The following is a 27,052-nucleotide window of genomic DNA, read 5'->3' as shown; positions in this document are numbered from 1 at the left end:
GAAAAAAATCTTTGCTGTTATCTGAGTAATTATTTCTGATTTTATTTTTCCCAGATCCTCTTTTGTTGGCAGTTCAGAGAGTCCAGGTAGTTGAGTATCAGATTGTTCCATCTCGTTTCCCTTTGGGGTTGCTGTAGGTGATCCAGAAGCCTGTTTTTGAGGCTTGTTTACGTGTCTTCTCATTTGCGGGGGTGGGGGTGGGGGGTGCTTCTGTGTGTAATTAGTTTAAAAAATATTTCTGAAAAATTATTTTTAGAATGTTACCTTTTCTACATTCATGTTGGCTGCTTTTTCTAGGAAAATTTTAAGATTTACATAAAGTAGATATCACTCCTATGCTTTTGTTTTTTATAAAGTATCAGATATTTAAAAATGTATGATCTATGTGATAAATTAGTGAATATATGTTATCTCCACACACAAAACAGTAATCTTAATGGGATAAATTTTTTAATTCTTTTATCAAACTACAGTTTTACTCTGTGGCTTCAAATTGGCCTCATTAGAAGTGTAATTTTCCTTTGTCTTAGTGAGGTCTGAGATGCCTTACTTTGTCACTAGCTTATCAACTTCTCTCCCCACTAGCCACCTATCTAGGATAGCACACTTTTTAACTCTTCAGTTAAAGAAAGTGGCCTGCAAAGGAATTTTAAGTACATTTCTCAGTGTTCTATGAAGTGAAATGATTTTAGCTCAGTTAATTAACTTTGTTAAACTTGTAAAAGGTTTCATATGATTCTAAATTAAAGAAGAAGCAAAACAATACAAAAAAAGCAACCTGCCCTTTACCTTGATACCTTCTTTGTCCAAAAAAAAAAAAAAAAAAAAAATAGCATAACTGTAATGAAAAGAATAGTAGTTGAGTAACAAAATTTTAAGGCATTCTAAGTATCACTAGTTGTTTTAATAAAATTAATTAGCTTGCCACAGAGAAAATTTACTAGCATGCTGGTTAATTTCACAATGAAAAGTCAAGGAAGGGAGGTAGGATCGAGGGAACAAACCTTATTAGTTTTGAATAATCATTTAAAGATGTGGGCCTGCCAATTTCAAACACTTTAATAGCCAAATCCATTAAGGCTTTAAAATTTCAATGTCTGTATCCCAGCATATATGAGAAGGAACCTTTCTAGATAAAATCATAAGTATATTAGCTAACAGCTAAATGCCTCATTTAAGACACAGAACAAGAAGCAGAATCATAATAAAACCATGGGAATAAGAACTTGCCTTAAGACTGACTCATGGGAGGTTTCTGTAATCTTAATTTGCCATTGATGCAATTATTGGTCTTTCTTGTCTTTTTAATCCAAACAAGATGTTTGCAATGGCCATGGAAAGGTGCCTAAAATGACATGCCTGAATTCATTTAATTTGCCAACATTGTCTTTTTTCTCTTTCCCTTTCTGGTAATGGGCAAGAGTCAGTTCTGGTGCATTAGGTGGTAAATCTCTTCAATTACCAGCCGGGAAGAAAGATTTAAAATTGTGCTTCAAACCTACAAACTGATTTAGTTTTAAAACACAAACACTTCCCCTGTGGAGCCTAAATTAAACCATAGAAAGGACCAGAGCCTGAGGAATTAAATCAGGCAGAGCCCAGGCTCAGGCCAGCGTTAGAAACCCTTTTTGGTTTCTTTCATTTGCGCCCCCTGGTGAGAAAGGAAGGCGAGCAGGAATAAGCTGAAAGGCGCACGCAACCTATATGAGAAAGTGCAGCGTTACATGGTTTGGAAGCAGAGATGGATTGATTGTTGGTGCAGGGAGCTAATCAAATCCTTTATCCTTTTTTCGTTTTCTTTTTGGCAGCCATTTTTAATGTGGATGACTCTGTGGTTGATCTGGAGACCCTAGAGGCCTTATATGAAAACGTGAGTGTCAAAGATGTACAAAGCTGGAGTGTCCATATTTTCTTTCTACCCTAAAAAAAAATATCACTGAGTCATTCATGTTCTTTGTTAGTAAAGATTTTGACATAGCACGAGAAGAATGAAGGCACCAAAATGCAAGCTTGAATGGGAGCAAGCATGAGAGGAGCATAGCTTCTTAACTCCCACATGATACCTGAGTGGGTAGATCTCACTTCACATTTCCAAGTAGAGTAGTTTAAGGTGGAGAACACATGTGTGCCCTGCAACCCAGCTTTGTTGCTGCTGGCAGAGTAGATGAAGGTAAGCTGCCTGTTGAATGTTGGCACACACCAGTGTCTTCCACTGAAGAATAAGAATGTTAATACCAGCTTGGATGATTATTATTAGTCCAAATGAGCTGATGGTATTGGATATGGGAAGCAGTATAGGATAGAGAGGGTGTGTTTTGAATTTAGAGACTGAGAGTCTAAGGCTTGAGCTCCAGCTCTACCTTTGCTTGCTGAGTGATCTTGGGCCCATTACTTAAACTGGTTAATCCAGTTTGATCATCAGTACAATGTAGATCATAGTGGGACTCTACCTGACTTCTTGGAACCAAGTAAGAATTTAATACATATAGCAGTAGCAGTGTATTTTGAAAGTACTGTACATGTTTGGGATTTTAAAAATTTGAGTTATAGAAATAACCAGTAGATTCTGCAGGGTATCTTGAGAAAATGATACTGGAGAGTCATAATTCCAATGATTTTTAACTCTTCACTGAGTGTTAGGATGCAAAGACATAGATTGAACTACAGTCTCTAAAGAAATTATATTTCCCAGTATGTTGCCTGGGACTCTATGATATGTTGTGGTTACTCAGCTAAAAGATGTTTCATTTTAATTTCCATATTCTAATATTGTAGGCCTTGTGGAATTGCCAAATTCACTACTCATCTTCACATTTTATATATCATAAACTATTTAGTATAGCCAGGTAGGAACTTCTCACATGTTCCTATCAGTAAGACTTTAATTAATAAACCCAAAGGCACACAAATAGCAGAGCCTCAGGAATTAATCATGCGTATCTGTTGAGTAGAATGGTATAGTAGGAGAAATGGGAGGTCAGAAGCCCTTTACCAGATTATCCTTAAAATGAGGATATAATAATTGATGTTGAAGGACTGTATCAATGACAAAGTACCTTCTAGATGCTTTCTGTTGTTTCCATGGGCTCAGGACGATGCACAGGACTGGTACTTGTTAGCACTCAGTAAAGGCAAGCTTTACCCAAGTGAAATAGTTGGATAAATTGAGAAAGTATGTGACTAAATGCCAGATAAGAACTTATGAAATTCAGAAAAAGGGAAAACAGTGACTACACATAATAGTGGGAAGCCTGTATAAGTTAGGAGAGCTATTCTAAGGAGAAGGAAACAAACACTAAGGACAACTGTCCCAGATCTGCTTAGAGGAGACTGAAGGTAGCAGTCAAACGTTCTAGCTTCTGTGTGTGGCTGACCATTTCCTTAGTCAAGGATTCTCAAGCTGTAGCATGTATCAGAATTACCTAGAGGATCTTCTGGGTCCAACCCCTAGGGTTTCTTTCATTTGGATGGGGCCAATAATTTGCACTTCTAACAAATGATAAGTGATGCTGATAATGCTAGTCCAGAGAGCACACTTTGAGACCCACTGCCTTAGAAGATTGTTACCACTCACTTTTTGGTGTTTTGGGTTTTTTTGTTTATTTCAATACAGAGAGCCCAAGAGGATGAATTGGTTAAAATAAGAAAGTGTTACGAGACATCCAAAGAAGAAGAATTGAAGCTGCTGGATAAACCTGAACAGTAAGGACACCTAAACACTCTTCTGTTAGGCCGAAAGGACAACCATAGTCTTGATTCCCTGGTTTAACTATCCAAGTCTAAATTGTGCAGTGAGCTAAATTACAGTACTGTCATTCTTGTGACCTATTGCATACAACAGAATGACCCGGCTGCCGGGAAAGCAGCACTGAGATTTGTGTTGCTGAATGACAGTATGTTTCACCCTCCCTTCTCCTACCCCACACTATTCTCCTTTCTTGTTCTAGCAACTTGTTAATTCCCCCTAGACTAAACATTTTAGCCAAAAGGGTAACTGAGGAATAAAGACGGCATTACTCTTTTTCAAGGTTTTGCTGGTGCAGTGAAAAATATTATATCAGAGTCATAGAATACAAACTGATTTTCTTAAATGCCATATTGTGTAAATGGGGACTGAATGGGGCAGGGTTGCCACAGACTTCTCTGCTTTAGATGTGACTTTGTCCTTCTCACTCTACGTAGTCTTGCTTTTCTCTGCACTCACCATCTAGGGTTGCTTGCTCTGTGATTTGGTTGTTGCACATGCTTTGAAAGCCTGGAGCTCTGCTGTATAAATGAGTGACTCTTGTCATTGACCTGGCTGTTGGGCTGTGCAGCCCTGAGGCTCCAAACAGCTTTTTAGGGCCCCAGGATTTGCAAATGTAGAATGGGTTCAGAGTGGACAGGGACTGTTGTACCTGTTGCTATCTTGAATGCTTCATGTCCAATTCAGGCCCCAAGCTAGTGACAAGATGAATATAGAAAACAAAGAGGAAATGAAGTGATCAGATTTAGTGTCACAAGTCAAGCCCTCCAGACATCCAGGTGTCTGTAGCTTGGACTGTAGTCTCCATGCCTTGTGCTTGGGTCCTCTGGGATGCTTGGACATTTAGGCCCAGAAAAACATCTTTATAAATGAGTGGAGTGTGGGTAGGGAGAGATGCCTAGGTTTGCTCGGTCACTGAAAAAACTTCTTGGTGGTTTGGATGAGTTTATCTCATGGGGAACTTGAGCCAGAGCCCCTCCCCTCCAGAGGTAGGTCACCAAGCCCAAGAGTGTTGCGAATCCATTCCAGTAGGATCCACTGCCCTTCTATTCCTCCATCGCAAGCCACTTTCCTCACCAGCTCCCACTCTAACTGATCCTGCTGGAAGGTAATTAGCAGGCAGCTCATTGTTCCCCTTTGCTCCTACTGATGATCAAGCTAGAAAAGTGTTTTTAAAGTTTGTAGATGTCCTTTGGGATGGCTTCTTGAACACTCACAGCTGTTACTGATGGCAGAGCGGACTGTCACACTGTCCTGGTGAGGTGATGTTTTCAGGCTCAGGCACTAGAGGGTGAGGCATGGAGAGGTAAGGGCCCTTGGGCCTGCCTTAATCTCACCATCACTCTTGACCTCCTACACAATTCAGCCTTTGTTTGATTTGTGCCAGAGTCTCTGGAAATTTATTTGCCATTTACTGCAAGTGAGTGGACTATAAGCATATTTTACATACTGGAAAATATGAATCATTTATAGTCGAGCCCTGCAGTTTTTCTTAAGAATCATGTACTGCCCAGCCCTGTAAATCAGGATGGCCTCATCACTCACCTCATCAACTCTCTTACACCCCTGCGCCAGATTTAGAAAGCCATTTGCCTCAGAGGTGTCATCTGCTTGGGTCCTGACTGTCTGAGAGCCACACCCTCTAGGAATGGCCCTTTCCCCTGTGCTGTGCTACCTTGAGATGGTCGTGAGGTGGTGAGCTCTAGTGGACTGATTAGGCCCAATGTGTGGCTGCCATGGCCTAGGATCAGGATGCCTCTTGGGATTTCCACTAGGGTCTGCATGTACCTTGGACTCCCATAAACTAGGATCCATTAGTATTCACTTGCCTGGAAAGCACAGGCTACAGCATGAAAGTATACTATGCTCACAGCTCCTGTGTACACACATACATTAGGTAATGCTCTTGAGGAATTTAGGGGGTGATGATAAACCACATCTTAGTCTCTAAAATAACAGCCACATAGCATCATTCCACTTGAGTTACTACTGTGGATGCCTAACTCACATGGCATGAGGCACAGAACTTCTCTTACTTATACATGTAAACTAAAGTTTTAGTCCTTTCTCGAAAACTAAGCCTACATTGGAGAAAGAAGGAAAGATCTCTCATTTGTGACTTCTTTAGTCTTCTCATATGGAAAAAAGAATGTAAAGATAACCAGCCCAAAAGGAAATCAGTCTGTGGATATTTGTAAATATCAAAGCCCAGTGTTCAAGACTGTATGCCTGGGATATATAAAAGGGTTTCTGCCTGTGCCCCTATGTGTACAGTAGAAAACACACTTGGTGGGCAATATATTTATCAGACACTTGCTTTCCATAGCTTTCTAAGTAGTCTGTTCAAGAGCTGTATTGCTTTTCCTCAAGCCTTTTCATGGTTGTTTTTGAACAGAAAATGATATAAAAACATTTTTTTCCCAAATTTGCTTCCCCAATATTTTGTATTTCCACATCCTACCAAATGTGTCCAAGCCAAAAAACTCACAAGACATCCTGAACTCTTCCCAGCATCCGTGGGTATTAGTCAGTTATCTGCGTCATGCTGACTTAGTAGCCATCTCACCTGTTTGCCCCTGTGTGTCCCCTGTGGAGTATCTTCCCTGCTCTCTTGGAGGATTCTCACAGGGGCCCAACAGGTTTCCCAGTCTTGAATCTGCCACCAGCTCCACTCAGCCAAACTACTGCCATGGTCATTGTTTAAACTGAAAAGGTAAAAGTATCACTTCCTTGTTTAAAATTTTTTATTCACTCAGAAAATGTTCAAACTCTTTGTTTTAGAAAACTGATCTCCATGGTAGCATCTGACTTCTGCTCAGGTAGGTCCCCATGGATGCCATTCGGCCTGTCTTAGCTTCCATGGCAGCTTCTTACACCCATGTACAAGCAGGGCAGGACTCTAGGAACCAGCCCGTCTGACTCCTGTGAGGGTCTGCTGTCAATGCCCTGGCATGTCTTCCCATCATTGACCTCACTTGCCACACTCCACAGCAATCACTGATTTATTTCCCATGGGGTATAGAAGGAATCACCTGCAAGTTAAATCCTATTTCCAAGTCTTAGCTTGATGCCCGACACTGTGTACGCCCCACACATACCTAAAGAACTGACTAACACTCTGAGTGGCTGCTGCACTTGTACTTATTATCAGTCATATGGTTCTACCCAAAAGTTCCAAAAGTAATGTTAGATTCCTCAACTTTCCCTCTCCGCTCCTCTCGAACTCTATATCTGTGTTCCAGACTCTTTCCTTTGTAGAACATATAGGGACTTTCATCTTCTTTGAAAGCCTTCCTGGTGCCAGTCTAAATCCCAGTAAAGTTTTAATCCTAAAGAATCTTGAAATTCTGTTTTCTCTTTCCTGAGTAGCATAAATTAATGAGCCTAAGGTCTTGCTTCCTTGTTTTGATCTAATGCTCATCTTTGAGATGTTATTGTTCATCTGGCATTGGCTGCTTTATACCCATGTGTGGGTGAGTTGAGGGGTTGATCTGTTTGTTTCCCCACATGGTCTTTTAAACTGCTTTATTACTGTGTTTGTTTTAAGCAGGACATGTGCATATTCTAGGGATCTGGATTCTACTTGGAAAATGATATCCTGTGTCCCATTATGAAGTTAGCGCTCAGCATTCAAGTAAATAAATATTCCCATACTCATCACAGGACCAAAGGCTGCTATTCCTATGACTTTTCCAATTCTCATATCTTTGTGCACACTGGTGATAGTCCTGATGTTAGTCATGGTGAATATATCAATTGTTTAATAATATTACACTGTATTTATGAAGAAACAATTTACAGAGTGTAATTTTTTCATCTTGTTCCACCTCAGAATTCCTATGGGTTTCTGATTTTATATTCCACTATAGGCTTTTTCGTAATAATTAGAGGTATAGAATTTAAAACAAGACTGTGTTTTTGTCTATGGGTCTTCCTTGCTTCACTTCAATATCATTTTTAAAAGGTGGGGGAAAGGATTATTACCTAGATGTAGGATAATTTAGAAAAACAACTGATAATTAGAAATACATTAAAACCCAAATTTTCCAGAAGGTACAAATGGCACAGAGTATTAGCCAAGAAAATAGAGAGATAGAGAAAGAAGTATGTTCCACTTTTCTCTGTAGAAGCATTCTTGGTGAAAGATTGCAGAATTTCAAGGTAATGATGTTATAAGCTCACCAAGACTTTCAGAAATATCAATTAATCATCATTTCTACTACAAAATGAAATTAATGGCTGTTAGTGGATTCTCTCCCTTTTTGAATTCATATCCAGCTGTTTCCACCCATTTTAGTTTCCTCTGGTGGTTGGCCTGAAGAGTATGTAGCTTTTCCAACTTAATTTTGCAAAGGACATCAGTTCTCAACTGCTCAGACAGTGAGCTACTGTGTGGAAGTCAGTGCTCACCGTTAGCTTTTAAAATCTGCCTTGCCATATTTTAAAAGAAACTAGATTGTCTACTTAAGGAACATGTACTTAATCCCAAGTACTGAGCTATGAAATGTATCTGTGTGTAAATTGATATGAAAAGTAAACAAATACACGGGGAATTTGGTCATTATAGATGTTTGTGTAATTGAGCAAATATAGTAGGAATCTTAATTCAGTATGAGAATTTTTATCACTTAATTGCAGATATTTGCTTGAAGTCTTCATCTTGCTTAGTTTGTGCTAATGTACCTTTAGCAGTCATTGCATTGCAGGGGAGTTTATTTCTCATATACTAAAGGATAGTTCTTTCCACATGGGTGTGGTCTCTTGTTTGGGAAGCAGGAAATAGAGAACTTTAACATTCTTGTATAAACTTTCTGTTCCTAAAGCAATGTATGCACTATACATTTGTTATGTATCCTAGAAACCTATAAAACATTGGCTCTGTTGTCAACAATAGAATATATACTCTTGGGAGTTTTTTGAATCAGCCTTTCTAATACCTTTAATAATTATTAAATTAGGAATGTTCTCATAGTGGATCTTTATCAACTCTCTTTATTATTTTGTGAATAAATATAAAGGGAAATGATCCATTTTTATTTTCACTTTTATAGATTTTTGCATGAGTTAGCCCAGATCCCTAATTTTGCTGAGCGTGCCCAGTGCATCATCTTCAGGTCTGTCTTTTCTGAAAGTGTCACCTCTTTGCAACGGAAGGTAGAGGTTGTCACACGAGCCTCTAAGGTATGTTTGCTATATAGTTTAAAAGAGTATTCTTGTACTTATTGGGATAAAGGAGGAAGTTGGAAGTGGCAGAAACCAACTAATGCCTCATAGAAAACCTCTTGGACTTCAGACTGAGTCCTTTTCCTAAGGGTAAATGTGATAGCTGTCCTGCCTGTGTGTGTGTGTGGGGGGCACAGACTGCATAAGAGGGGGAGGAGGAAACAAATGACACTTTTACAGATTTCTTCTAAAAAATTTCTGAACATCTTGCAGTATACAGACTGGCTACTACAAAACCAGTCTGAATAGCATACTTTGTTTCCTGTTTGAATTTTCAAATTCAAAGGCTATTTTGCTTGAGAGTCATGTGCTTGATCGTCTGAAATGTGTCTCCATAATTAAATCAAAGGATTCTAGAGATACAAGTGAAATAATTGATTATGATAATGAGAGATTGGTACATAATTTCTGTTGACTTCAGAACCCAGTGTGCAATATAAAGTTAAAGCCTACCCTAAATATACCAGCTCTCTTTTAGCAATTTATAAACACTTCAAAGTACTAAAAATAAAAGTGGCACAAATAGAAATGTAAACAGAAAGTTTTAATCCTCACTACTAGGTCACGTATAATTTTCCTTCATGGGTAGAAAATGATGGCACAGCAGGTGGGGAAACCACTGAGCTAAATCCCCGGCCCGCTATTAATTTTTTTAAAGACACATATGGCTAGTTAAAGTATATTTTTCAATTCACTACTTGTTAATCCTATTGATAACAGGCCACCAAACATCTTGTTTGGGTACTCAATAAATATTTGTTGTTGAATGAGCATGGTATATTAGGATTTAAGACCGTAATAATCTGTATTTGCTATCACAGGGCTTGCTGCACATGAAGAGTGTGAAAGATATCTTAGCTCTCATTCTGGCTTTTGGAAATTATATGAATGGAGGAAATAGAACTCGGGGTCAAGCAGATGGATATAGCTTAGAAATCCTGCCCAAACTCAAGGACGTCAAAAGTCGGGTATTTATTTTTCATAATGAGTTTCTATGTGTGATCTGCCATTATTTTCCTTCTATATTTTTAATTGTTTTTAAAAAAGTATTCCAGATCATTCCATTTATTCCTGTCTTTCCCCTAACAATAACTATTTATTTGATAGCATGCATGTTTGGCGGAGGGTTCTTTTGACTTTTGGATACAGATAGGTTTTTTCATATTAGACTTTATTTTAAGTGATGTAGTCCCTAATCTTATTTTGGTTCTAACATATATGATTAAATACTGAGAGGGTTAACAGCATACAGTGCTGGAGTCCTTTTGAGCTTTAGTGTTGGCTGCTTGTAACTTACTCTCTTTGGTGGGAGGATTGCTGAGTCACCAGTTGAGCCTACCATTTGAATTATTCTTTGGTCCACAACAGTTGGGCTGGGGTCTACTGTCAAACTCTCTGAGCCTGATTATCATTTGGCTCCACACCCCTGCAGTGCTACCTCTTCAGAAACAAGCAGCCCATATCTGGGCTTCCCACAGGGAACAGGGGCTAGAGGGAGGGGAAACACACTGGTAAATTAGAATTAGACCCCTGTGAACAGAACACAAAGGCTGCCTTGTGGGAGGGCCTGCTCACCCCTGGCCTCCCAGGGTCATAAAGTGGCATGGCTTACCTTTTAAGCTGGCCTGGATTGCCATTAAGAACACACATTTTTTTGAAAGGGATAGGAAAATAGAGATGGTTTTCTGTTCTGGTTCCTAGTTTCCTTTAGCACTCCCCACCCCCTCTTGTCTTGGTTCTATGCCAGAAAATATTAGGCAACATTCTAAAAATTTGTTTGTTTTAGCCTTTATTTCAGAGGTCTTATGAATTATATGTCCTCCCTACCACAAAGCACACTGACATGTCCTTTCTTCATAAAGTTTTCATTTAAAAAAAAAGGATGGGACCAGGTGGAGGGAGAAAAATCTTGCCGGTCTTAAACAAGATAAGGACCAAGTCTCATAAATTATTTAATTTATTTATTTTTAAATTAATTATATTGGTGCATTTTAGGTATACAATATAATGACATTCATCATTGGAAATTTTCACCTTTGCATAATCTGTCTTGGTTCTTATTTTTTCCCCTTCCCCTACCCTCCCTTCCACCCCTCCATCCCTCCCTATTTAAAAAGAATGTTTCCATTTTTTAATTTTCTCATATTAATTCCATTCCCTTGTTTCCTTTTCCCTTCCCCTTCCATTTCTCCTTCCCCTTTGCCTCTTTGCTTCCTATTTCACATTATCTATTATACCTTTTAGTCCTTATTGACACTTTCAGTTTCTCACACTAGAGAAACTATTCGGTATTTACACATGTGTGTCCTGTTTATTTCACTTAAGAGTATTGCCTCAATATGCATTCATTTAGCTATAAATGTCTCTAATTTTCATTTTTTATGGGTGAGTAGTATTCCATTTTATAGAAAAAGCACATTTTCTTTATCCATTCTCTACTTGATAGGCAATTGGGCTACCTCCAAGTTTTAGCTATTACAAACTGTGCTAGTATGAACATAGGTATACATATATCACTGTGATATGACTCTTTTAATTCTTTGGGAAAGATACCTAGCAAGGAAATAGCTCAGACAAATGGGACTTCCAGTTGTAGATCTCTGAGGTATCTCCATACTGATTTCCACAGTAGTTGCACCAGTCTACACTCCCACCAGCAGTGGAGCAGGGTTCCTCTTTCCCCACAGCCCTGCCAGCATTTGTTATTGGTTGATTCCATGATAGCAGCCATTCTTTCTGGGATGAGGTGGAATCTCAGTGTTGTTTTCATTTGCATCTCTCTAATGACAAATGATGTGGAACATTTTTTCATATGTTTATTTGCTACTTGTATCTCTTCGTGTGAGAAATGTCTGTTCATTTCAAATGCTCACTTTTGGATTAGGTCTTTAAATTTGGGTGGTTTGGTTTTTTTTAAGTTCTTTATAGATTCTAGATTGTAGACCTTTGTCTGAGAAACAGCAGGCAAAAATTTTTTCCCACATTGTGGGTTGTCTCTTCACACTGGTGGTGGTTTTTCTTGCTGTGCAGAAACTTTATAATAAGAAGAGATCCCACTTGTTGATTGTTTGTGCTAGTTCACGGGCAACTGAGGTTTTGTTCATAAAATCTTTTCCTACACCAATGTCTTCAAGAGTTCTACCTAACCTCTGTTCTAGCTGATTCAGCATTTCTATTTTAATATTTAGATCTTTCTCCATTTTGATTTCAGTTTAGTACATGGTGAGAGATATAGGACTAGTTTTAATCTTTGGCAGGTTGTCTTTCCTCCAGTGAGGGTCTTTGGCTCCTTTGTCAAAGATGACTTGGCTGAGTGTGTCTAGAGTTGTTCCTGCATCTTCTAATCTGTTCCACTGATCCCTGGGTCTGTTTCTTTGCCAGTACCATGCTGTTTTTATAACAGTGGCTTTGTAGTATAGTTTCAAGTTGGGGATTGTGATACCCCCTGCCATGTCTCTGTTGCCTAGAATTGCTTTTGCTCTTCTGGTTCTCTTCTTGTTCCAAATGAATTTTTGGATTGTTTTCTCAAGGTCCATGAAGTGTGCTGCTGGAATTTGAATTGGCATTGCGTTGAATCTATATAGCAGTTTTGGAAGTATGGCCATTTTCACTATGTTGATCCTTCCTACCCAGGAGCAAGGGATGTCTTTCCATTTTCTGATATTGTATTCAGTCTCTCTTTTCAGAGTGCTATAGTTTTCAGAGATGAGTTCTTTGATTTCTTTTGTTAGATTGATTCCTAGGTATTTCAGTTTTTTGGATGCTATTGTGAAATTAATTATTTGCCCTACTTGTCTTGCAGTGAGTGTTGTTTTTGCAGAGGAGAACTATTGATTTTTATGTGTTGACCTTGTATCCAGCTACTTTACTGAATTTGGTTAATAAGTCTAGAAGACTTTTGGCTCAGTTCTTGGCATCATGTATATAGACTACCATGTCATCTGCAAATAATGACAATTTAACTTCTTCATTTCCTATCTTTGTTCCTTTTATTTCTTTCTCTTATCTAATTGCCCTGGCTAATGTTTCCAAAACTGTGTTGAACAGGAGTGGTGATAGTGGACATCCTTGTCTTTTTCCTGATTTTAGTATGAAGGATTTCAGTTTTTGACCATTTAGTATGATATTGGCTGTTGGTTTTTCATAGATGACTTTTATCAGATTGAGGTAGAGACCATCTGTTCTAGTTTTTTGTAGGGTTTTTATCATAAATGTGTATTGGAATTTGTCAAATGCTTTTTCTGCATCTATTGATGTGATCATATGGTTTTTGTGCCTGACTCTATTGATATAGTGTATTATATTTATTGATTTGTATATGTTGAACCATTCCTGCATCCCTGGGATGAATCCCACTTGCTCAGAGTGTATGATCTTCTGCATTCTGTTTGCCAGTATCTTATTAAGGATTTTTGCATCTATGTTCATTAGTGAGATTGGCCTATAGTTCTCCTTTTCGGTTGAGTCTTTCTCTGCTTTGGGGATCAAGGTGATGCTTGCTTCCAGGAATGAATTTGAGAGTACTGCTTCCCTTTCAATTTCACTGAAGAGTTTAAACAGTACTGGCAGTAGTTCCTCTCTAAATGTTTTTTAGAATTTAGCAGTGAAGCCATCAGGACCCAGGATTTTCTTAGTTGGTAAATTTTTAATTATGTTTTCAACTTCATTGATTGATATTGGGTTGTTTAGAATTTTTAGGTCTTCAGTCAACTTTGCTAATTCATACTTATCTAGGAATCTGTCCATTTCTTCTGTATTTTCCATCTTATTGGCCTATAGGTTCTTGAAAAAGGTATTGATGATCCTCTGGATTTCTGCTGGGTCCATTGTAAGTTCATCCTTTTCTTTCCTAATGGCATGGATTTGGGCCTTTTCTTTCCTTTTTCTGACAAAGTTGGCTAAGGGTTTATCAATTTTGTTGATTCTTTCAAAGAACCACCTCTTGGCTTCATTGATTTTTGTGTCTTTCTCTTAGTCTCATTGCATTAATTTCTGTTCTGATCTTTACAGTTTCCTCCCTTATATGACCTTTGGGTTTGTCCTGCTCTTCTTTTTCTAGAAATTTGAGGTTCAGCATCAGGTTGTTTAATTGGGCTCGTTCTGTTTTCCTAATATCTGTATTCACTGCTATGAATTTCTCTCGTAAGACTGCTTTCATTGTGTCCCATAGATTCTTATATGTTGTATTGTCATTGTCATTTAATTGAAGGAACTGTCTGATTTCTTCTTTAATTTCCTCTGTGACCCATTGGTTATTCAGAAGTGTGTTGTTCAATTTCCACATGTTTATGAAATTTTTGCAGTTTCTTTTGCTATTGATCTCCAGTTTCTTCACACTATGGTCTGATAATATACAGGGGATAACTTCAATTCCTTCGCACTTACTTAAAGATGTTCTGTGAGCGAGTATGTGGTCTATTTTGCAGAATGACTCATGTGAAGCTGAGAAGAATGTGTATTCTGATTTTGTGGGGTGGAATACACTGTAAACATCTGTTAAGTTCATTTGTTCAAGCGTTTGACTGAGTTCTAGTATTTCATTGCTTGTTTTTTGTCTAGTTGATCTATTTGTGACAGTGGGGTATTGAGTTCCCCCACTACTATTGTATTAGTGCTTATTTGATTTCTCATGTCCATTAGTATTTCTTTTATACAGTTGGGTGCACTAGTGTTTGGTGCATATATGTTTATGATTGTCATCTCTTCCTCTTGGATTGTTCCCTTTACAGGGATGTAGTGTCCTTCTTTGTCTCTCTTAATCAGTGTTGGTTTAAAATCTACTTGATCTGCAAAGAGGATAGCTACTGTTCCTTTTTTTTTGGTTCCTGTCAGAGGGAGTGTTGTTTTCCACTGAATTAAGCGTGTTTCTTGTATGCAGAATATTGTTGGATCTTGCTTCTTGACCCATTCTGCCAGTCTGTTTCCATTGATTGGTGAATTGAGACCATTAACATTAATGGTTATAACTGATATGTATTAACTCATCATTGTCAGGACTTTTTCTTTTTGTTGGATTCTCCCCCTTTGCATTTAATTTCTTGTCGTTCCAGATGGATTCATTCTGCTGAGCTTCCCAGGGTTATGATCCTCATTGTCTTTTCCTGGGATGTTGTGTAAAATTTTTTGGACTGCTGGTTTGATATTCATGAAGTTCCTAAGGTTCTCTTTGTCATGAAAGCATCTTATTTCTCCATCAATTTTCAAAGATTGTTTTGCAGGGCACCTTAGTCTGGTTTGGAGTCTGTTTTCCTTTAGGGCTTGAAATATGTTACTCCAAGCTCTTCTTGCCTTGAGGATTTGCATTGAGAAGTCTGGTGTGATTCTCTGTCTTTTTTTTCCAACTAGGTGACATTTTAATTTATAAATTGGTATCATTTTAGTTGACAAATCTCCAGATGCTGTTTTCCCCTGTCAACAATAGTTGTGGAGAAAAAACAACCAGTATGACTTCAGATTTTAATCATACATTTCTTCTGGAATTTCATATGGACTTCATGCCAGGGACAGACATTTGAAGTTTATATTTCTCTTCTTGAGCCTGTTGAAGGGCTGTTTCTCTTTCTTCCAAAAACAAATCAAATGTGGCTTCACCTGCAAACTCCTATATTTGTACTAAGAAATCCCTTAGATATTCTTTGAATGCAAGAATATCCTGATTCAAGCTGAAAAGCCCTGTCACAATGAGCTTTACTTGAGTGTCTTGTAGATGAGGAAATGCAGACTTAAGGAGATTAGCCACATATTCCTTAATAAACATTTGGTTGTTAACTGGATTTCCAGGATTTAGTGGTGTACTTATTTTTCCTTCTTCAACCAAGTTAAACATATATGGAAGAATTGATGCATGCATTCTTAAACCAGCTATATGTGAGGTGTCTGTCACAATGGAAAAGATATGCTGAAAATATCACAAAAGAAAGTTTGATAGAAACTCTGAGCTGCAGCTTCTTCTTGTGCAACATTTTGTAAGAGTGTAAAAATGATCTGTAAGCCTGTATCTGCAACATTTCTCATAGTATGTTTGAAAGCTGAAACAATAGAATCCAAAACAAGTTTAAATTGTGTAGGTGGGATAGCTAGGAATGCTTGGAAACAATGAGAATTGACAGCATGAAACAGTTAGAAAAAGTTTGTTCTATGTTCAGGATATTCTTCAAAGTCTTTATCATATTCAAGGTGCATTCAAAAACAGCATCAAATATCTGAGATATTTCAGCTGTTATATGTCCCCCTAACTTGTTCACAATGATGGCCAGAGTACTAAGCACTTCTGGTTTTCTAGCAGCTGGGACATTTCTCTGTGATTCTGATGGGCTTTCCTTTGTATGTGATTTGTTTCTTTTCTCTAACTGCTTGTAGAATTTTGTTCTTCTGTTGGGTTTCTTTAATCTTAACTATTATATGCCTATGTGTAGTTTTTTGTTTTTTTATCAAAGCTAGTTGGAGTTCTATATGCCTCACTTATCTGTATGTCAAATTCTTTTCCCCGGCTTGGAAGTTTTCTGCCATCACTTCTGTGAACAGTTTTTTTATGTCATCTGCACTCTCTCCTGTTTCTTCATTGACTCCGATCAGCCTTATGTTATTCTTCTTTGCATCATCTAGCAGCTGCTGGATTGATTTCTCATGGTCCCTTACAATTTTAAAGAGATTTTTCTTTTCCTGGTCACTAATTGCAATCTTATCTTCTATATCTGAAATTCTGTCCTCACATTGGCTCATTCGGCTGCATAAACTTTCAATGGAGTTTTTAATCTCCTGGAAATCTGTTTGCATCTGTTTTATGGATTCCATTTGTTTCCTGTGTTGGGATTCTATCATGTTCCTCAGCTTCTCTATTTTTTTATCTGTGTCCTCTCTAGATTTATTAATCATGTCTTGCACTATGGGCACAATCTCTGCTGATATGTGAGAAATTATTTCTGATTTCATTTTTCCCAGATCCTCTTTTGTTGCCAGATCAGGGAGTCCAGGTGGTTGAGTATTAGATTGTTCTATCTTGTTTCCCTTTGGGGTTGCTGTAGGTGATCTGGAAGTCTGGTTTTGAGACTTGTTTACATATCTTCTCATTTCAGTGGTGGGGGGGTGGTGTGCTGCTGGTGTCCACATGGCTCTTGCCTCCTCTGTGCTGGGGGTAGCTGTGCTCCTCGGTGCTGTGGGCAGTGGTACAGTGGCCTGGAAGGTTCACCTGCTCTGCACTGGGGGTGGCTCTGCTCCTCCCAAGTTTCATAAATTAAAAGTCTCGTCAGCTGAGCCGAGATTTCAGCTCTCAACTGTTTAACATGCCAGAGTCTCATGTGAATAATTGTCATTGGAGTTTCTCTTTTAAACCTAGGATAATGGAATTAACCTCGTGGACTATGTTGTGAAGTATTACCTGCGTTACTATGATCAGGTAGGAAATGGCATTATGTGGGGAAATATACTAATGGGTTTCAACCTTGTACATTCTTGGCAGTCAGAAATTGAATAATTGATAGATGGATGGGAGGATTTCGAGTCCAACATAGAATTTGAGAGCTCTCAAAACTCCATGTTTTACAAATAAGAGCTTTGATGCCAAAAGAGTGTACTTGACTTTTTCAAAGGGTAGCATTATTCAGTGTTACAAATCTATTGATTCTCAATCCACTATATACCTTAACTTCAGAGAGAACCCTAGTTACCTTGGTACCATGTGGCCAGATTGTAAGAGACTCTAGATCCATTCAGCAAACTAGTTACAGTGGAAAATGGATTCTGGGATATAGAACAAAATTTAGGAACTAAGACATAGTAACAAAATTGTACTAGTAATGCATCTGTGAACAAGTTGGAGACAAAGAATTATAAAAAAAAATCCATCTTTGCTTAGATTATATTTGCAGTTAGAAATAAACATTTTTGTGAGAATCAATCTGAGCATAATTTTTTATTTCATTCCTTCTTGTTAAAATGGGAACAAGGAGCCCAAACTTTGAGAAGAGAAGGGGTTTTTGTTAAGTCATTGAGAAATATAGCTATCCATATGAATAGAGAAAGTTGCAAAGGAAGATATTGTCAGAACTCATCCTAATTATCCATGGAAGCAGTGTTTACAACACACTGAAGGAAGAAAAATAAAGATTCCAGGGCCTTGTTTTCAGAAGGCTTACTGTTCCACTCGCACATAATCAAAACGCTCATTAACTCTTTAATCATTTTCCCTGCCCTCCTTCCCCACCTTCACTGTGAACTTACCTGTTCTGAGTTAATCTAAAATCAAGTTCCCCCTCCCACTCCACCAAATTTCTCCCTGCTTCTATCAAGGATATCATAAATTGTGGTCATTAGGTCATGAAGCCATGTGTTCCTTTTTGATTCTTCTCTGTCCTTCAACTAATTCCTTTCTAATATCTTTCCATATTTTTTTTTCCTACTTACCTCAGATGACTGAGGCTTGAAGGGAGCTGACATGGCGAGTGCAGTACTTCTCCGCTCATCTCCCCACCTCTAGGTAGTACCACTCTGTGCCACCCCACATCATCTTTCCCTGTGGTTCTGATGTCACTTTTTTTTTTTTACTCAAAACAGAAATGACTCCTCATTTTCAAGTGAATTAAGATGTTACCCAATTTAATTCCAATCCTTTATAACCATGCTTTTTTTAAACTTTTCCTCTACACATATTCTGTGATTCAGCCCAAGACTTGATGTTTTCCAAACACACCCTGTGCTTGCTTACCTACTAATGTATTTTTACTTCTGATGTTCTCCCTACCCGGAACTATCAGTGTCTGCAATCTGTGGCCTTTATATAAAACTTCCCTTTTCTCCTCTCCAGAAGTAATAAATTTAAAGATCTTTTCACAGAAAACTCTCAATGACATTATATGTCAATGATATAGTAACATAAGCATTATAGATTTGCCTAGAAAAGTGCAGACCCTTTTGAAGCTACATAATTTTCATGAAAGTCATAAGAAGAACTTAAACATATAAAGGGAAGCAAAAAAAAAAAATAAAGGCATACAAATGGTCAACAGGCGCATGCAAAAAAACTCAACATCACTAATTAACAGGGAAATGTAAAGTAAAACCACAGTGAGATATCTCCTCATGCCTGTTCTGATGGCTCTATTTTTAAACATGCAGAAAATAAGTGTTAACAAAGATGTGAAGATTGGAATCTTTGAGCATGGTTAGTGGGAATGTAAAATGATAAGAACACTATGGAAAACAGTATAAAGGTTCCTCAAAAAATTAAAAAATAGAACTACCACATGATGTAGTATTCTCACATTTGTGAGACTTTTGTGTTTTTATCCAAAATGAATCAAGAAACAGCTGCACTCTCGTGTTCCTTACATTATTAAAAATAAGCCAAAATTTAGAAATAGTATAAACATCAACAGATGAATGACTAAAGCTGTGAACCATTATTCAGTTGTGAAAAAGGAGAAATCTTGTCTTATGCTATGCTGTGGCTCAACTTAGAGAACATTATACTGAGAAGAAAGTAATACAATCACAGAAACACAAATCCTACAGTTATCTTATGAAAGTACCTGAAGTACTCAAACTCAAAGGAATAAAAAGTGGAGTGGTAGTTGGCAGTGTTGCGGGAAGATGGAAAAGGAAAGTTGATCTTCAGTGAATATCCTGATTCAGCCATGCAAGATGTAAAAGTCCCAGAGATGTTCTGTACAACAGTGTTCTTAAAGTAAACAGTATTAGACTATACCCATAAAAAGTTGTTAGGATAGATCTGGGTTATATTTTTTTTTACTGCAATTTTTAAAAGTAACATATACTCCTAGTGGAAATAGGAGTTAAAATTTCAATCAATCTTAGAAATTAACACAATGATTTTAAATATTATATGTGAGAATAATAGCAAAAATTTGATCAGGATTAAAAAGTAAGAATATTATAAGGCTCTAGTAATTATTGATTGATTATCAGATCAATAATTCAAGAAAATGGAAAGAAAATCTCAAATGGATCTACATAAATGTGTTAAGTATAAGATAAATAAGTAATTTCAAGTAATTGAGAAGAGGAAAAAATTAAATGATATCCTCTACCTTATACCAGAGACCAAAGTAAATATCTAAAGAATAGTTAATGAAACAACAAAAAATGAAATCATAAAAGGCATGTAAGAAAATATAGGTAGTGTTTTGACTTAGCAAAGCTCTTTCAAAGCAGAAACCATAAAAGGCAAGAATGATGACTTCAAATGCAGAAAAATTAAAAACTTCAATCCTAATTAAAATATTTTAAAACTTCAACTTCTTGAAGAAAACTTACTTCTAAGTAATATACTAGAGAAAATATTTGCAACATAAGAGATAATGAGTTCTTTAGAGTCAATAAGAGCAAGATAACTTGTCCTTTCTTACAAAACAATGACAAGAGACACAAAAGGTAATTTATAAAAGGAATAGATATGGAATTGGCAGTATGCACTGACCACACCTTTCTCAAGATGGTCATGTGTAGTTCATCAGGTTATTCTCTGCTTACAGTTGCTAGGTCAAAGGGACTCATATCTTGCCTACCCTCAACTCACCCAACTGTATCTCCTATAAAAAGAACTTTTAAAAAATCCACATGAAGATGCCATGTATTTGTCAGGCTGTTTGCCCAGGGACCTGTGCCTGTCCACAGGGGACCCATTTTCCTAATTCATGAGGATGTGCTAGTTTTCAGCCCATTGTATCTAAAACCTTGAAATATACATAACTTTCCTAGGAATTTTTATCCTCAGGAAATAAGTAAGCACTTGTGTCACTATTACAAAAATTTATAATAGCAAAATATTTGAAAACTTTCAGTAGGTATCAAATGATAAAGACTAAGGTCAGATAAATTATGTCAGTCATACAATAGAATACCATACTACTATGAAAAGTGCTTATGGGAAAATTTATGGCACTAGAAAGTAGTATTGATCTGCTTTTAAATCCTCATTTAAAAAGTACATATATTGATCCCTGGTACCAAAAAAATAAAAATTATAATAATAAAAAAATTAAGAATACATATATAATATTAAATTTTTGCAAACACAGAAAAACTTGAGAAAATATGTATTAAAATGTTTATTTCTGGATGCTAGGATTAGAATTAATTTTAAAAATTTTCTGTGAACAGCTAAGCATAAAGAACACATATCACTTTTGTAAAGTGGAACAGATATAATAAAAAATAATGTAATCTAATTTTACATAATTCTTCTTTGATGAAGTTTTTGCTCACATCCTTATCTTTGAAGGATGTCTTTGAAGCCTGCACTTCTGAAGCCAGAATGGACTTTATTTGAATCTCTCTCATGATACATTTCCTGTTGCTCTGTCTATACTAATACCAGCAGTGGCCAGTCATCTTGACATTGCCCCATGAGATATGAAATTCATTGTTGTCTCTTCTTTAGTGTCTGTAATATAGGTTTCAAACCCTTGCTGAGTTAGATATAATATAAATATCCACAAGAGGGTAATGACTGATTATTGTAAAGAACTAAATTTGAGGAGTTGAAAGCTATTTTGGGGGTGAGAATGACATTGAGCTTCAGAAAATTTAGAAGCAGCAACTGAGTGGATGAATTCAATTCCCTCCACACTTCTGGTTGCAAACCAAAATGGATGAGTACCAAATAAATGTCCCCATAAGATGAATATTGAACATGACCACTGAATTTGATTGAGTCCTTGTCCAACTCAGTTTGCAACCAGAATCATGGAAAGAATCAAGTTTGTGAACTGAGATTATATATATTTTAACCCTGAGTTCTGACAGCAGGTACAGTGTGGCAAAAGAATTATCCTGAAGAAAAAAGGTAACATTTTTAACCCTTGGTTGCCATGGCATGGTCTGCCTCTACCTAACAAGTCAAATGCATTATTTAAAAAGGCTGAAATTCTGCTTGTGATATATGAAGAGAGCAGAATTCAGTGGAATTGATTTTATGGAGGAAAAATTTATAAGAATTGTTGCAAATGTGGGATAGGCCCAGTTTAGGAAAAATAAAAAGTCCACATTTGTGTAGTTCTTTCCTGGCTTTCACTGTACAAAATGGATTTCACTCAGCGAGAGTGTGGAATTATGTGATTTATGAAGCTATCCTTTCCCCCAAGGAACATAAGTGATGATTTTTGTGGTTAGTGGTGATAAGCAATTAGCCAAAGAAAGGTGACTTCTGTTCCAAGCTTCCTGCTCTTTGTACCTGGCACTGTGTCCAAATCTAGGTCTGTGGAGGTTGAGGAAATCCAGGCAAAGTTATGTCTTTGAACTCTAGCTGAGCGGCTTTCAAAGAGCTGCTACCAGGCTAATTTTCTCAGCAGAATTTTCTCTTTTTCTAATTTTAAAAAGAATGAAAACAAGGGCTAAGTCTGATAAACAGTTTGGAGGTGAGAAAGAGATACAATACTATGTCTGAATTCTTCCAGTATAGATGCCAATGAGGGTTTGTCGTGGCGCCTTAGATGTTCCATCTTGACTCAGCTTAGGGTACTGCTCCCATTGATTTTTAATTAGCAGAATAACTATAGGAGGCTTTTAAAAAATGCATTGTGTCTTGATAAAATAAGGAAAGTTCCTTCTCCTAGCATCCCAAGCAAAGCTAAAGGGCTTAAAGCAAGGGGAAGAGTCCAGGGACTTCCTGAAGCCACCAGAAAAATACAGCAAAAAATAAGATGTCTCCTGATAAAGGTACAAATTTTCCAAAACAATGTTTTATAGGTTGTCTGTAGTGGTGTCCACCACCCAAAAACAAAGTTTATTGATAGCCCAGCCATTGTGCTTCACACCTAGGACAAGACTCAGCTTTTGCTGTTGAGGTGATTATAGTCTGATGGGGAAGACATACAAGTTAACACAGCAATTTTGAAATTAGTGGAGTAAGTGCTACAACAATGTTCCTATCAGGAGCTCTTACAGGAGAAAACATTTAAGTGCTGGAAATTAGGGGAAATCTTGGAGGAGGTGACATTTGTTTGGAGATTGGGGAATAACTACGAACAAGGAGTTGTGAAGAGTCTCTAGAGGGGGATTGGAAAAAGGATAATTTTGTGGACAAAGGCCTACAGGCAAGACACTGTGGCCTGTTCTGTTGTTTAACAAAGGGTTAGGAAAGAGAGTTGGACATGGGGGGAAGGTAGAAATAAGGCTGTAGATGTAGACAGAAGCCAAATCATAAAGTGTCTTGTAAAGCAATTTTAGAGCTTGGAATTAGTCCTAATGGCAGTAGGAAAGATGGAATGTGAAGGAAAGCTGGCAAAGGAGTGTGTGTGGAAAGAGGAATAACTGAAGACTGCCTAAGATATGCAAGACACAAAGCTTACATTAAACAACTCAGGGAGAAGGCAAGCTAGGCTGCAGAAGATATTTGAAGCTCAACTTATGTTTCAGTGTGCTGGAAGATTTTGTTGCTTAAAATGTTTCTCAGATTAGGTCCTTTCTCAGGTTTAGCTGTGGAGTTGTTAAAGTCATATGCAAACATGCCCTCAGTAATATCTTTTAAGATAAGTCAAATGGCATTTGGCAAATCTTTACAAATACAGGAAGAATTTGATCATGCATATTCTCATCCCCCTCCCCAAACTTTAAGCTGCAGAGAAAGGCTGGTGAAGGCACAGGAAAGATGGTTGCATCTCCCACTGTACCACCACCTTAATGCAGTTTGCACCCATTCATATATGTCTTGGATGAGTTATCTAAATCCTAGCATGGTGTAACCCAGGCAAGGACTTTACATTTAAGTACTTTCATGTGTTCGACCTGTGTTTTTTTCCATAGGAGTAGGACCTCTCTGACAGTCTTCTTTTTGATTCCTAAGGGCAAGACAGAACGTAGCCCATGGCAGGGCCATATAGTTAACTTCAGGGCCAGTAAAACCAAAAAGATGCTATGAGAGACACAGAAGTACTTCCAAGTAGCAAGTCCAAATTTAGGAATAGCGTACATGTCTTATGATATTACTTGTTTGAACATGGAATTTAAAACTTTTTTCCTCTCACACTGATACTTTGGAATTTCAACTGAAAGTGACAATTGGGAAGTAGAATGTGCTTTTGTTTACCATTATCTTTTAGGAGGCTGGAACAGAAAAGAGTGTTTTCCCCCTGCCTGAACCCGAAGATTTCTTTCTCGCCTCCCAAGTCAAGTTTGAAGACCTCATAGGAGATTTGAGAAAACTGAAGAAGCAACTAGAAGGTAATAGGAACCATTCTGTTATTAGATAATAGCTAAGACTACTTTTAAAAAATATGCTTTTAGAGAATTATCTACACCTCACAGAGGATCTGTGAGTAGAATTGAGTATCACTGAGTAGAATTGGTACAGACTTTTCATGAGACTTTCACCTGTGGTCCTCTTGAAACTTTCTTCCGCTGAGCATTGTTTGGAGGCACTGTATTTATGCATCCCTCTCCTTTACTAATGTTGATCATTTGTTTATTATGTCTATATCTTGTTGTATTGACATTCAGCATTTACAACAGTATTATAACAGCAGGAACCATTTATTGGAAACATAGTATTTTTTCTTATCATTCTTATAAGAACGCAAATAGGCAGGAATCACATTAACCATTAACTCCATTTTACAGATGAGAAAAATGAGTCTTGGACAAATTTCGTTCATGGAGTCAGTAATAGGCAGATATACTGAACTCTGACCACGTCTACCCAATTAGAACTCCGGCATTTTCTTAGCCAGTTTACTTTACTTCATGATATATGTGTATGATGACAAGACATATGGTAAACAATCTATTTCAGTTTAATTTCATATTTAATTATTGAAAACAAAATGGTGAAAGTCCCCTTTTGGCTCTTTTAAAAGCTAAGCCTTGCTAGGGCAGGAATTTTCCTCTGGCATTTCTGGAGTCTTGCGTTTTCACTGTGGAGACATCTCTTTGTCCAGGACTATAAATACACTTGCCTCAGCTCACGTCGCTCCGGCTAAAGAGCTCTGAGGAGGGCTGAGGGAGCATGTTAATGTGGAAATGGAGGCCAGGGTGCCAGAAAGACAGCTTGAGGAAATTGAAGGGTTTCAACCAGGAATATTTTTACACTAAGACATAAAATAAACATTTAAAAAATGTTTATTGTGAAACAGTGCTCAGAAACCTAATGCTTGGGCAAAGAACAACTTGGAGATGGAAGCAAAATGGGAAAGATCTGCTCCCGGTGGCAGAGAGAGCCATTTATTTTTACTTCAGGCATAAAATTTGCTTAAGTCAGGATAGTGGTTATAAGTGAATGTTTTTACCTTGAAAATTATTTTTTTATAATATATATATTTATTGGTACATTTTAGGTATATAATGCATTTACATTTATCATCGGGTGTTTGTACCAGAACATGATGCATCTTAGTTTTTATTTTTTCTCCCATTACCTGTGCACCCTTCACCCCCTCCACCCTTCTCTATCTACACAGAGTTTGATTCCATTTTTTTTCTTTTTCATAATTTTTTTCTTTCCCTTCTTCCCTTTCCCCTTTCCCTTCCACCATCCCCAAAACCTTGGACCTTTTCTTATTTCAAATTATCAATTATTCATTTTAATCATTTTCATCTTTATTTACACTTTCAATTTCTCACACTAGAAAAACTATTCGGTATTTACACATGTGTGTCCTATTTATTTCACTTAAGAGTATCGCCTCAATATGCATCCATTTAGCTACAAATGTCTCTAGTTTCTCATTCTTTATGGCTGAGTAGTACTCCATTTTATAAAAAAAAACACATCTTTTTTATCCAGTCTCCAGTTGATGGGCACTTGGGCTGTTTCCAAGCTTTAGCTGTTACAAACTGTGCTGCTATGAACATGGGTGCACATATATCGCTGTGGTATGCTTCTTTTAATTCTTTGGGAAAGATTCCCAGTAGGGGAATAGCTGGGTCAAATGGGACCTGAAGTCCTAGTTCTTTGAGGTATCTCCATACTGATTTCCACAGTGGTTGCACCAGTCTGCACTCCCACCAACAATGGAGAAGGGTTCCTTTCTCTCTACACCCCCACCAGTATTTGTTATTGGTTGATTTCTTGATAGCAGCCATTCTTTCTGGGGTGAGGTGGAATCTCAGTGTTGTTTTCATCCTTGCAAATTATTTTTAAAGGAGCGTGTGGGGTGTTTCTCTCCTGTTGATGTGGTTGGGAGAGTGAATTGGACCAAATGGATACCCTGCTTAGGCACACCGTGTGTGACCTGGCTGTCATTTTTCTCCCTCCTAAAGAACTGACAGGTTTTTCCTTACCTAGGATGAGGAGCTTGACGAGTATTGTAATAAAGCAGAGTAAGTCACCACGTAGAAGTTTTTTCCTGTTCCTCTCCATTGGCAGAAATGGGCCCAGGCCGGGCCTCAAGGCAGCAGCAAGTGTTAGCAATGAAAGAACTGAGTTGTTCACACCATGGGTGTCCCTGAGTGCTCAGCTCTTCTTCCCTTTGCTCTTGTAAAACCCTCAGCCTGACCCACTGTGTGGACTTTTGAGAAGAAATCTGATCTCTGTTTGATCTTTCCCTTTCTCCTTCCAGGGCCTGCCTGCCTCCCTGTGACATCCTTGTGAGTTTGATGATAAATAGCAGGGGGATAAGAAGAGTGGCCTAGGAGGAAAGTGGAAAGCAGGGCTTCCCCAAGGCCTTTCACTTTGGCTCACCTAATTTTGTCTAGAGAGGCTCTGAGGTGTCACCCTGGATGTCTTCTTATTCCAGCTGACAATTTCCTCAGCCGGTCTTAAAGAAATACAGAGCTTCTGAAGCATGTAGAGCTCCCATAGGAAGCAAAACTGAGCATTGCTTCAGTTATTTCACTTCTTACAACTGGGCTTCTCCAAAAGACACAAAGTACCACAAAACAAATGAAGGAACAATTCCCCCCACCCAACACACATTCAGTATTTAAACAAAAATGTCCTGGTGCCAATATTTTTAACACATGAAAGTTACCCAGTAAATATTTAAAGAAAATATAGACTCTGGTTCTCTAATGAATTTCTTTTTCTTCTAAATACCATCTGGCAAAATGACCAGAATTGTGGCGGTTCGTTTCATCTCACTTTCTCATTCAAGTTTCACCTCCTTTTCCATAAGGCCTTGGTGTGAACCAAGA

At 37.7% G+C, this 27,052-nt stretch overlaps 1 protein-coding gene across 7 annotated transcripts in view; it reads left to right on the top strand.

Moving 5' to 3' along the window:
- Positions 1-27,052, top strand: part of Fmn1 (formin 1) — a 440,321-nt gene that overhangs the window by 272,451 nt on the left and 140,818 nt on the right. For all 7 annotated transcript variants that reach the window (XR_015449807.1, XM_087207535.1, XM_087207534.1 and 4 more), the window contains 6 exons: positions 1,809-1,870; positions 3,614-3,702; positions 8,797-8,926; positions 9,790-9,936; positions 17,304-17,363; positions 24,025-24,145. Coding sequence is in view for 6 of the 7 variants with exons in the window: in XM_087207535.1 (XP_087063661.1) it covers positions 1,809-1,870; positions 3,614-3,702; positions 8,797-8,926; positions 9,790-9,936; positions 17,304-17,363; positions 24,025-24,145 (609 nt within the window). In the remaining variant the exon portion in view is untranslated. The remainder of the gene's footprint in view (positions 1-1,808; positions 1,871-3,613; positions 3,703-8,796; positions 8,927-9,789; positions 9,937-17,303; positions 17,364-24,024; positions 24,146-27,052) is intronic.

Source organism: Heterocephalus glaber, unplaced genomic scaffold (assembly GCF_053883595.1).
Source record: "Heterocephalus glaber isolate CG9 unplaced genomic scaffold, H.glaber_assembly_v1.0 deba00000809, whole genome shotgun sequence".
Classification (NCBI taxonomy): domain Eukaryota; kingdom Metazoa; phylum Chordata; class Mammalia; order Rodentia; family Bathyergidae; genus Heterocephalus; species Heterocephalus glaber.
The sequence above is the reverse complement of the archived record's forward strand: the minus strand, read 5'-3'. Positions and strand labels throughout refer to the sequence as shown.